The sequence below is a fragment of the Poromitra crassiceps genome (genome assembly GCF_964638095.1).
Source record: "Poromitra crassiceps genome assembly, chromosome: 9".
Classification (NCBI taxonomy): Eukaryota; Metazoa; Chordata; class Actinopteri; order Beryciformes; family Melamphaidae; genus Poromitra; species Poromitra crassiceps.
This window is the reverse complement of record NC_139630.1, coordinates 15,865,129-15,877,383: the sequence shown is the minus strand read 5'-3', so window position 1 is coordinate 15,877,383 and position 12,255 is coordinate 15,865,129. Positions and strand designations below refer to the sequence as shown.

General features: G+C 46.4%; 1 protein-coding gene across 1 annotated transcript in view; it reads left to right on the top strand.

Moving 5' to 3' along the window:
• Nucleotides 1–12,255, top strand: part of syne2a (spectrin repeat containing, nuclear envelope 2a) — a gene marked incomplete at its 5' end in the record, with an annotated part of 223,959 nt that overhangs the window by 189,889 nt on the left and 21,815 nt on the right. Inside the window, 6 exons of the mRNA XM_083642872.1 lie at nt 4,575–4,737; nt 6,278–6,468; nt 9,733–9,883; nt 10,721–10,903; nt 11,394–11,531; nt 12,191–12,255. The exon at nt 12,191–12,255 is cut by the window's right edge and continues 127 nt beyond it. Of these exons, the coding sequence (XP_083498998.1) occupies nt 4,575–4,737; nt 6,278–6,468; nt 9,733–9,883; nt 10,721–10,903; nt 11,394–11,531; nt 12,191–12,255 (891 nt within the window). The remainder of the gene's footprint in view (nt 1–4,574; nt 4,738–6,277; nt 6,469–9,732; nt 9,884–10,720; nt 10,904–11,393; nt 11,532–12,190) is intronic.

The following is a 12,255-nucleotide window of genomic DNA, read 5'->3' as shown; positions in this document are numbered from 1 at the left end:
CCCCCCCCCCACACACACACACACACACACTCACACACACACACACACACACACACACACACACACACACACACACACAGCTGCCACCACAGCCCACCCTCACCCCACCTCCTCTGTGAAGGCTCCACACCATCTGACCGTGTCTCACAGTCTGTGGCTTGTTCCCATCCACTCCACCCCAGCTGCTCACAGTGCCACCAGCTTAGTGCAAATCAGCCTGCTGAGAGGAAGTGACATCATACTATCACTCTCAAGGCAGAACTGAACCCTCGATCTCCACCTACCCTTCAGTTTAGAGGACAAGACGTGTCCTATACATGTAGGCTAAGAGGGTGCAAAATTGGATGGGTAGTATAAATAAAATAAATAAATTGCACAGAACAACATTTCATTCCTACTTAGAATTTAAATCCTTTGAATACCAGTGTGTTTACATCATTTTTCATTATGAAAAGGCCTCGTCATCTAGTGAAAGGTGTGTTTGACTATTTTCCACCATTTCCCTGCATACCTGGGCCAAATTTCAAAACATCCAGACTAACAATGCAAAAGTTTGCATAATACGAATATTAAAAAGGAGACTTTTTGTCCGCAGCCCTGGAGCGAGGGTTTTAAAAATACTCCAAAAAGTCCCTGGACACAGAAGCGCTCCATCACAGTGAACGTAATGTGGTGTTTGGCCCCGGCCTTCACTGAGCCCAGTAACCAGGCAACTGCAAGGCCTCCTGTGGCCACTAGGGCTTTGTCAACAACATCCTCCAACCACATCTCCTCACTTATCTTCCAGCTCCCTTTTCCTCCATCTTCCCTCCATCCATTCTCCCCCTGTCCCGTCGCTCGGGGGGCCGGGGACGCCTGAGCGACTCTTTGTCACGGCTCCACATGGAGCTGCTAGGCTTTGTTAGGCTGTCAGAGGTGAGGAGGGAGGGGGGGGGGGGGGGAGGGGAGGAGGGAGAGAGAGAGAGAGAGACAGAGAGAGAGAGAGAGGATTGGCTAACTAGCGTGTATACTGTACATCAGTGATACTCAACTTGCGGCCCGCGGGCCACATGCCCCCTGTGTGGCCCGCGATGGAATTGCAAAAAAAAAAAAAAAAAAAAAAATGTATACAGTGCACCTGAACGCAACATGCAAAATACCCGCTGAATAAGTGTCCAAATGTTCATGTCATTCTGGCCAATACTCACAATACCGCCGTCTGCTTGCTACCCAGGCACTTATGTATGTACTTAACCTAACTAACTTAACCTAACTAACTATCTGGTGTACACAACATTGTCAGACTAAACTCCGGCTGACACCCCAAAAACCTACAATCCGCTACAGAAAAATGTATATTGTTTGTTTATTAACTGGCCCCTGGCCTCCTATCATTTCACGAAAGTGGCCCCCGGGCAAAGCAAGTTGAGTATCCCTGCTGTACATCAATTATGCAACCATATACTTGCAGCTACACACACACACACACACACACACACACACACACACACACACACACACACACACACACACACACACACACACACCACCCTTGTACTTCTATCCGTATGATGACATATTTCCTAACAATGTGGTTCTCCACCTGCTTTGAGTGGAGAGCTTCTCCCTCTCGGTCCTGACCGGTCCTGTTGGACCTTAACATGCTTTTTAGTGGAGAGCTTCTCCCTCTACATTAAATGTCAGATTCCTTCTACTCTTGATCCTTGGCAGTTTGCTTATAGGAAAAACAGATCAGTTGAGGATGCAGTTTCTATAGCTTTGAACTCTGTATATGAACACCTGGATAAAAGTGAAGCTTATGTCAGAATGCTTTTCATAGACTATAGCTCTGCTTTTAATACGATCATTCCCTCACTTCTGATCCATAAACTGCTAAATCTTGGTCTGTGTGATGCTCTTTGTGAATGGATTTTTAGCTTTTTAATTATGAGGCCTCAGAGTCAGGATCAGAAATAATCTGTCTGACATACTTGTTCTGAGCACTGGCTCGCTGCAAGGATGCATTCTTAGGTCTTTCTTGTTTACTCTTTTTACTCATGACTGTATCGCTCACTACCTCAACAACCTGATAGTTAAATACGCGGATGACACCACTGTCATTGGGCTCATTAGCTGAAATGACGAGTCTAACTACAGATCTGAGGTAGAAAAACTAGTCAAGTGGAGCGAGGCCAACAACCTCATTCTTAATGCCTCCAAGACAAAGGAGCTCGTCGTCGACTTCCGCCGTACAAAGGCACCTCACCATCCTATAACAATCAATGGTACAGAGGTTGAGAAGTATCACATTTCTTGGTGTCACCATTTCGGATGATCTTAGCTGGCACTCAAATACCAAAGCGATTGTTAAAAAGTCTCAGCAACATCTTTTCTTCTTAAGAAGACTTAAGGAGTTCACCCACAACAGCCAGATCCTTGTTAACTTTTATCGCTGTATTATTGAGAGCATTCTCACTAGTTCCTTCACTGTATGGTTTGGTAACCTTACTGTTAAGGAGCGAAAATCCTTAAATAGGGTAGTGCGCCTTGCCCGCAAGATAACTGGTGCCAACCTGCCGGCTTTAGAAGAGCTCTATAGCTCCAGACTTCTGTCCCGGGCCTCCAGTATTGTCAGGGACCCTGCAGGTCACCCGGCCGCCAGTCTTTTTGAATTACTCCCTCTGGGTAGACGCTACCGCTCCATTAAGTGCTCCACCACTCGCTTTGCGAGAAGCTTTTACCCGAGTGCTGTGCGTAGTTTGAACGATCACAAATCTAAACATTACGCTACGTTCACACAGGGCACCTACGCCTTGCCTTGCCTCAACCTACGCCTACACCTGCAGACCTTGAGCTGGGCGTGAACCTACCACACGCTTTTGTGATCACACCGCACGCCTTCGCACGCCTAACCTGAGCCGAGTCACAAGCGCCTCTCCTCTCTCCCGACTGTATTTTTTCACGTGTGGTCCCGAATTATCATGGGTAGGTCAAATAAATCTGATATATTTAATGTTCTATTGATGCTGGATATGTAGAACCAGGTCTGACTATAGTCAGACTTTTTAGAGAGGTAATCTTGCAAGAATATGTGCTGGCACAACAACATTGTCCATCTTGCTTCTTCGGTCGCTATTCTCTCTCCTGAAGATTTGTTTGCCGACGGGGAGAAAGCCCCACGTGATAGCCACCCGTCAATCTCTCTCTCTCTCTCCCTCTCTGCTCAACACTGTTGTAGTAACTCCATTTTATTTTTAAATTCAGTTGACTTTGCCATTTCCCACGGATATTGTCGCGTTTTTCTTTCATGGCTTGACAGAAGAAGCCTGCCTGCACGCGCCTAGTCGGCTTGAAAATAGAACTCACGCCTAAACGATAAAATCGGCAAGGCACAGGCAAGGCGTGGGTACACGCAGGGTTCACACTCAGGCGCACGGTGTACACAGCCTCGTTGACTAAAACGGACGCCTATTTAAAAGCGTGGGTAAAGGCAAGGCATAGGCAAGGCTTGGGTGCCCGGTGTGAACCGAGCCTAAGATCTCTGATTTGTCTCTAGACCACCTAGACACCTAGACCTTTTTTCTGTTGCTTTCTTTTGTATAAGATGTCTTATACTGGTTTTTAACCATGCAATACTCATCCTTGCTTAGGTACTTTATTACTGTGCACTTTATGTCTGTCTGTGCACTTTATTCCTGCACTTTAAAAGTCAGCTGGATGACTCGGGCCTTTATCCACAGATGTACCTGTCTCATATTATTGTTTTATTCACTTATTTTACCTTACTTACTTTTTAAACTTTTGTATCGTTTGTCTTTTTATATGCTATTTTATGTTGTCATGATTTGTCATATATGTGTCTATGTTTTAAGCTCTTGCACCCCAATTCCAATGTAGTTTCGACTGCAAATGGTAAATAAATTGACTCTGACTCTGACTCGGGCCTGACCGGTCCTGTTGGACCTTAACAGGACAGGAAGGATCAGATGGGGAAATTAACTCAAACTCCCCAACTGGGGCACACTTCAGGCTTTTGAGAGCTTCAAAAGAGTGCTGGCTTTTGTGTCAAGCGTTGCTATGACGCTGGTCAGGGTGGTGGGGGGTGTGTGTGTGTGTGTGTGTGTGTGTGTGCGCGCACACGTGTGTCTGTGTGTGTGTGTGTGTGTGTGTGTGTGTGTGTGTGTGTGTGCGCACACGTGTGTCTGTGTGTGTGTTCACAAGGGGGTCAGTTGCTATGGTGACTTTGGAAGTTCTAGGAGACACCTTGGAGAGTTGTCGGGTAGTGAATTTTTATTCTTTCTTTCTTTCTTTCTTTTCTTTCTTTCTTTTCTTTCTTCCTTTCGTGGCTATTTGTCAGCTTCAAATAAATCAAACCTGAAAATGTTTTACTTAACAGAAATTACTAACAGTCTTGATTTCTTCCTTAAATATGGATTACTGTATATATATATATATATATACATACACACACACACACACACACACACACACACACACACACACACACACACACACACACACACATATTTATATATATTTATATATTTATATATACAGTATAAATAAGCATGGTGCTAACAGCCATGTTTTTTCAGGGTGAAGAAGCTGAGGGAGACTCTGGTGCAGGTGCAGCAGCTGGATAAGAACATGGCTAACCTGCGCTCCTGGCTGTGCCGCATGGAGGGCGAGCTGTCCAGACCCATCACCTACAGCGTCTGTCACCACCATGAGATCCAGAAGAGGCTGCAAGAACACCAGGTAGGTCCAGACCCATCACCTACAGCGTCTGTCACCACCACCAGATCCAGAAGAGGCTGCAAGAGCACCAGGTAGGTCCAGACCCATCACCTACAGCGTCTTTCACCACCATGAGATCCAAAAGAGGCTGCAAGAGCACCAGGTAGGTCCAGACCCATCACCTACAGCGTCTGTCACCACCACGAGATCCAGAAGAGGCTGCAAGAACACCAGGTATGTCCAGACCCATCACCTACAGCGTCTGTCACCACCACGAGATCCAGAAGAGGCTGCAAGAACACCAGGTATGTCCAGACCCATCACCTACAGCGTCTGTCACCACCACCAGATCCAGAAGAGGCTGCAAGAACACCAGGTATGTCCAGACCCATCACCTACAGCGTCTGTCACCACCACCAGATCCAGAAGAGGCTGCAAGAACACCAGGTAGGTCCAGACCCATCACCTACAGCGTCTGTCACCACCACGAGATCCAGAAGAGGCTGCAAGAACACCAGGTATGTCCAGACCCATCACCTACAGCGTCTGTCACCACCACCAGATCCAGAAGAGGCTGCAAGAACACCAGGTAGGTCCAGACCCATCACCTACAGCGTCTGGCACCACCACGAGATCCAGAAGAGGCTGCAAGAACACCAGGTAGGTTCAGACCCATCACCTACAGCGTCTGTCACCACCATGAGATCCAGAAGAGGCTGCAAGAACACCAGGTAGGTCCAGACCCATCACCTACAGCGTCTGTCACCACCACGAGATCCAGAAGAGGCTGCAGGAGCACTAGGTAGGTTCAGACCCATCACCTACAGCGTCTGTCACCACCATGAGATCCAGAAGAGGCTGCAAGAACACCAGGTAGGTCCAGACCCATCACCTACAGCGTCTGTCACCACCACGAGATCCAGAAGAGGCTGCAGGAGCACTAGGTAGGTTCAGACCCATCACCTACAGCGTCTGTCACCACCATGAGATCCAGAAGAGGCTGCAAGAACACCAGGTAGGTTCAGACCCATCACCTACAGCGTCTGTCACCACCACGAGATCCAGAAGAGGCTGCAAGAACACCAGGTAGGTTCAGACCCATCACCTACAGCATCTGTCACCACCACGAGATCCAGAAGAGGCTGCAGGAGCACTAGGTAGGTCCAGACCCATCACCTACAGCATCTGTCACCACCATGAGATCCAGAAGAGGCTGCAAGAACACCAGGTAGGTCCAGACCCATCGCCTACAGCGTCTGTCACCACCACCACCAGATCCAGAGATGAGGGAACCCATGCTAACACATTTCCAGGTTTTAGGAGTCCTTCCTGCAGCAGTCTGTCCCTCCCTCTGTCCCATTGTCTCTTTCTCCACCTCTACTTACATTCATTATTCATATTGGTCCTTTTTTTGAGTCTCACGCCCCATTGTCTGTGGGTGTGGCCTGGGACAATGTCTGTCTTCACGTGTGTGTGTGTGTGTGTGTGTGTGTGTGTGTGTGTGCGCGTGCGTGTGTGTGTGTGTGTGTGTGTGTGTGTGTGTGTGTGTGTGTGTGTGCAGGAGCTGCAGCGGGACATAGAGCAGCACACAGAGGGCGTGGCCTCGGTGCTCAGCCTGTGTGACGTGCTGCTGGGGGACGAGGACGCGGCCGGGGGGGACGAGGCCGAGGGGGACTCCCTGCAGGAGACCAGCCGCAGCCTGGACCAGCGCTGGAGGACCATCTGTGCCATGGCTCTGGAGAGGAGGCTCAGGTATGCACGCACGCACGCAGGCACGCACACGCACCCACACACACATGCAGGCACGCACACGCACACACACACACTTTTTCCACCAGCTTTTTCCAGCTTCGGTTCCTATCTTCCCCAGAGCGACCTGCAGAGGGTGATCCATGCCTCCATAACAACTCAACATGGGGCTTTTGCATTTACGCTTCAAAACTCATGAAAGTGGTCCTCGTGTGCGAAGATTATCCCGCTGAACACTGGTTCGCGTTTGAATAAGCTTGCATTGCCCAGAGAGATTATTTGAAGCATTGCGCCAAAAAGTCCGGGACTTCCGCGTTCCGACTACAAAAATACGTCATCCCTGCAACGCTGTAGACACCATGGGAAGGGGGGGGGGGGGGGGGGGGGGGTTGTGGGGTAGCAACAACACTGTATAGTGTTTAAAGTGTAATGTAGGCCCCCTGGAAAGTGCTACAAGTGCATTATCTGAATTGTACAGTTAAGGCACGTTCACATGATGAGCGTTCTGCACTTTTCTCACCGCGAGGTCGAGCCATCTGCTGAGCGGAGCTCAAATCTGCAGGATGAGAGGTGAGCAGCGGCAGTGACACGAGTGGCTAGCTTCTTCTCCTCTGATTGGTTGCGCTCATGAAAGGTCAGAGATAAGCAGGTCAGCGTTGAGATATTTTGAACTCTGGGCGCAGCACAAAAGTGGCAAAATCGAGCTGTGCCAAGGGTAGCACAGAGCTGTTTTACCACGGATCATGTGTAGGGGGATTTAGTGTGTTAGATTAAGGGTGTTTAGAAGGCGGACAGCTTCAGGGTATGTGCTGTTCTGAAACCTGGATGTTTTGGTCTTAACACTTCTGAATGTTGTCTGAGAAGGCAGGAAGTTAAAGAGGTTGTTTGCTGGGTGGGACGTGTCCTCAGCAGACACGTTTAGAAACCAAACTGTTATAGCATTATGTGAGGATGCTCTCCACTGCTGCTCTATAGAACTGCACCATGCCATTCACAGACATACCATACTTCCTCAATTGTACCAGAAAGAAAAGTCTCTGGTGGGCTTTCTTCAAGATGCTAGTGGTGTTGTCTCCGCACTTCAGAGTGGAGGAGATGGTCACACCACGGAGGAGATGGTCTCACCAAGGAACTTGTAGTTGGACACTTGTTGAACTGCAGTGTTGTTGATGACCAGTGGAAGGTGGTCTCCACGGCTCCTGTGAAAGTCCACTACTACTTCCTTGGTTTTGGAGACATTTAACATTTAGTACCCCTATTCCCCCCAGTTCCCCTCCCCCCACGAACAGGCACTAGTGCAGCGACCAGGACTCCGTCTTCCCACCCGCAGACACGGCCAATCGTGCCTGTATGGACGCCGGACCAAGCCGGAGGTAACACAGGGCCATGAACCTGTGACCCTCATGTTGGTAGGCAGGGAATCTACCACTACACTACCCGGACGCCCCTCGTTGCCACGACTTTAATCCCCCGTGATCCTCTTTGCCTCCAGTTTGAGTGATGACACACTACAGCAGTATACAGTAGTAGGACTGTAGGAGAAGTTGTGATGCGTAAATGTTAACGAGCAAGTGAAGAAGAAAGATTACTTTCTTACTTTTTTTTTATCAAGAAGTCGAAAAAGGTTTGAAAAAAATGAAACTTTTCTGGCAGTACTTTCTCCTTTTTTCTGGCAGTACTCTCTCCTTTTTTCATCTGTCAGCTGCTGATGTACCATGAAGGCCCCCTTCCTGAAGTTGAAATGAGGCGTGTAGCCGCTAGCCAAACGCTTCCACGAGCTATTTGAATTGTAATGTCGTGTGAAATGGATTTTCCAATGCAACAGCAGTGAAAAGGAACAGTCTATAAAGCTGCTCTATAATGGTTACTGCCACAGTTAGTTCAGGTTAGCTTGTTGCAACTTCACAGCTCCACCACGATGCATGAATTGAAGTGAACTGGAAAAAAAATTAATTATTAAGTTATAAAGACTTTCATTCCAAATACAATTATGCATTTTGAAGAAAAGCTATTATTCATGGCTTCAGATTTAAAGTGATTGTCAGGTTTGAACAAATTAAAATTAAAAAGAAAAGAAACAGAGCTTGTGGGAGGACACATTAACACACACCATAATTGCATTTTTAATGGACTCTTTGTTGTTGTCCTTGTTTATATATATGTGTGTGTGTGTGTGTGTGTGTGTGTGTGTGTGTGTGTGTGTGTGCGCGCGTGCATGCGTGCGTGTGTGTGTGTGTGTGTGTGTGCGTGCAATCATCTGGACTTGATTGATTGATATCATTTATTGATCCCCAAGGGGAAATTCATAGTATCACAAGCGCAGAACATGCAGTTTACAATAGAGTCAAGCAAACAGACAGGAAATAGAATACTAAAAAACAGAGGTGACAGCCACCATCACACAACTGTACAGTATAAAACAAAGATCACGTCAAATAGACCCCTGTTGCGTTAAAACCGCGCGTTGAACCTCCTAAACTGACCTCCTAAAACGCTCAGTACTGCACCTTGATCAGATGTACAAAACGACCACTAAAAAGTGCTCTCCTCAGCTTTTAAGAGGATGACCCTCGTTTCTCAGTATGGTGTCTAGCTTTCTCTTTGTACGCTGCTCTGTGACCATTTCCAAAGAGTCGGGGATACCGATAATGGAACCCACTTTTTTAATTAGCTTATTTTTATTGCAAGTGGTTCAGCTTGTCCTATCTAAGTGCTCTGAACGGTTAAAAGGGTTGTTTTGAAACCAACCAGCCTTGCTATTTCATAAACACCAACACTGATTAGAAAAACACAGAGTTGATAGCACTTTTATTGAACTTGTAACTATTGTTCTTCTTCACTGCCTGAAATTATCTTGGCCACAGTTATTCTAAGTCCCTGACCTCATATTGCACCTTATGAAGCATTAAATTAATATTTAATAAAACCTCAATGAATCGTGGCATCTTCACTTTGATGAAATTTACCGGAGAGTTTATAGATGTATAAACCATTTTTCAGCTGTAATAACCTTCACTGAGCTTACAGAATAACCTGTATAGTAGACAATAGACCCTTTTCACAGCTGCCATTTTGTGTCTAAAAGCCAGGATAAACACAGGTGCAACCAACTCACTAATTAGGGCTTCAGCCCTGGAACACCAAAATGGACTGGAAGTTGGAAACCCTAAGGGATGTTTTGCTACACCTGTGTCTATCCTGCCTTTGAGAGCCAATATGGCCACCGTGAAAAGGGCCTATAAATATCTTGACGTTGTCCCCTTGTAGGATTGAGGAGACGTGGAGACTGTGGTGTAAGTTCCTCGACGACTACTCGCGGTTTGAGGATTGGCTCAAGATGGCCGAGCGTACCGCCGCCAATCCCAACTCTGCAGACGTCCTTTACACCGTGGCCAAGGAGGAGCTCAAGAAGTTTGAGGTCAGTTGTAGGAAATAAAGGTGACTTGATTCAGTGCTTCAATTGTAGGGTTAGAAAATAAACAAAACAAAGGTTCTTTTTTGAACCCTTTGTGATGCTCACCAAAGAGCACCTTCACCACACCGGTTTTGGCCTTCCGAGCACTCTCAACTTTTTTCCTTCCTCAGGAATAAAGGGGACTTGACTCAGTGCTTGCCTGTATGTGCAGTGTGAATATGAGATTTGTCACAAGAAAAGAAAACGTATACGTGCAAAGTTAAATCCAATGAGAGAAAAATGCAATGTTGTTAACATAATGCAAATATTTTTTTGTTATTTGGAGTCATGATCTCTGTCTTCAATTTAAACCAATTGGGCTTGAGCAATATCCAAAATGGAAATATCGCGATATAGTCCCTTTCAAATATCACAATATTATCGTCGTGGAGGGGGAGGGTATGTTAACATGATCAGATATTATTGTATTTTATGTTTCAGGTACATAAATGACATATTATGATTAATAGTATAACAGATTTCTTCTGTTGTTGCTCATCACATTTGGTCTCAACATGAGTCATGCATGCAAATACTTCTGATTAGTAGGGGGGGAGAAAAGGTTAGCAATCTGCTTATAGAAAGCGGTTTGCAAAAATATTATTATTATTATTTTTATTTTTTTGCCAAAATGTTGTTGTATGTGGATGGATTATTAATTCCCCTTATGCCCAAGTTTGCATGCTCTGTTAATGAAATAAAAAATATATGCATTTGGATTCGGCAAATATCGCAATATTGGATATTCTTGAAAATCGGCCCAAGCCCTAAAATGCCTGCGTCACGCCCTCTCCTCCTCAGGGTTTCCAGAGGCAGGTCCATGAGAGGCTGACCCAGCTGGAGCTGGTGAATAAGCAGTACCGCCGCCTGGCCAGGGAGAACCGCACCGACCGGGCCAGCCAGCTCAAAGCCATGGTCCACCAAGGCAACCGGCGCTGGGACGCACTGCACCGCAGAGTTGCTGCCATCCTCCGCAGGCTCAAGGTACTAACAGGAAGTGACAGATGCGTGATGGGAAATACTGCCAGGTGGCCGTTTCACAAAATACACTCATGTATGGGAGGAAAGTTAACTTATTTTAAATCCAACACTCTCGTGCTTAGAACATAACAACCACAGACACGTTATGTAAAAAGGGGCATTTTACAAGAGAAATCTCTTGCTTATTATGTGAAACTGACAATCATTTCTGAATGTCATTTCTGTTATATCTGTCATTCCCTTCTCAATGTTTCCATCTCTTTCATTTGTTGATAATTCTGTCTTCTATTGACTTTTTTATTGCCTCTCATGCTCCATAATGAATGAATTTGAATCTTGCGTGCTGTGATTGTGCACAGCAATCTACACCTGTTCAGGGACTTCAAGAGAACGTTTTCCCACTCTCCCTGTTAAATTAAGGAAGAAAATAACATGCGCGCGTGTCTCCTCTGTCCCCTGTGCCTTCCATGGTTTTGTTCCCCCTGTCTCTCAGTATTTTACCAGCCAGCGGGAGGACTTTGAAGGCACCAGGGAGAGCATGTTGGTGTGGCTGACGGAGCTGGACCTGCAGCTCACCAACGTCGAGCACTTTTCACAGAGTGACGTGCACCACAAGATCCAGCAGCTCAACGTGAGGGCACACACACACACACACACACACACACACACACACATACTGTACACACACACATACTGTACACACACACACGCACACACAGATATACACACACACACACACACACATACTGTACACACACACACACACACACACACGCACACACAGATACACACACATACACACATACTGTACACGCACGCACACACAGATACACATACACACACACACACACACACCCACACGCACACACAGATACACACACATACACACGCACGATCACTCACTCACGCACTCTCGCACTCTCTCAAAAGTACATTGCCAAAGCAAGTCAACAAATCCAAATAATTGTAATCAATGTTAGATTATGCAATACATATGTCTGTCAACAAATATGAATCAATCAAAAAGTTAATAGTAAAAGAAAATAAATAAAAAGAAAATAAAGTCTGTCCCAGGTCCTTTCTGTGTGGAGTTGGCATGTTCTCCCTGTGTTCATGTGGGTTTCCTCCGGGTGCTCCAGTTGATAAGAAGAGAAGAAATTAATAATGTCTATAAATATGTGACCTGTCTGTTACACATCTCCAAGAATGTTTTTCATTTGATGGGAGGTTTTCAAAATCTGCGCATATTCTTTCTTTCTCTCTGTCCATCCATCCAACCTGTTGGTGCAGGGCTTCCAGAAGGAGATCTCCCTGAACACGGAGCGCATCGATGGGCTGATCGTGTTTGGAGAGGC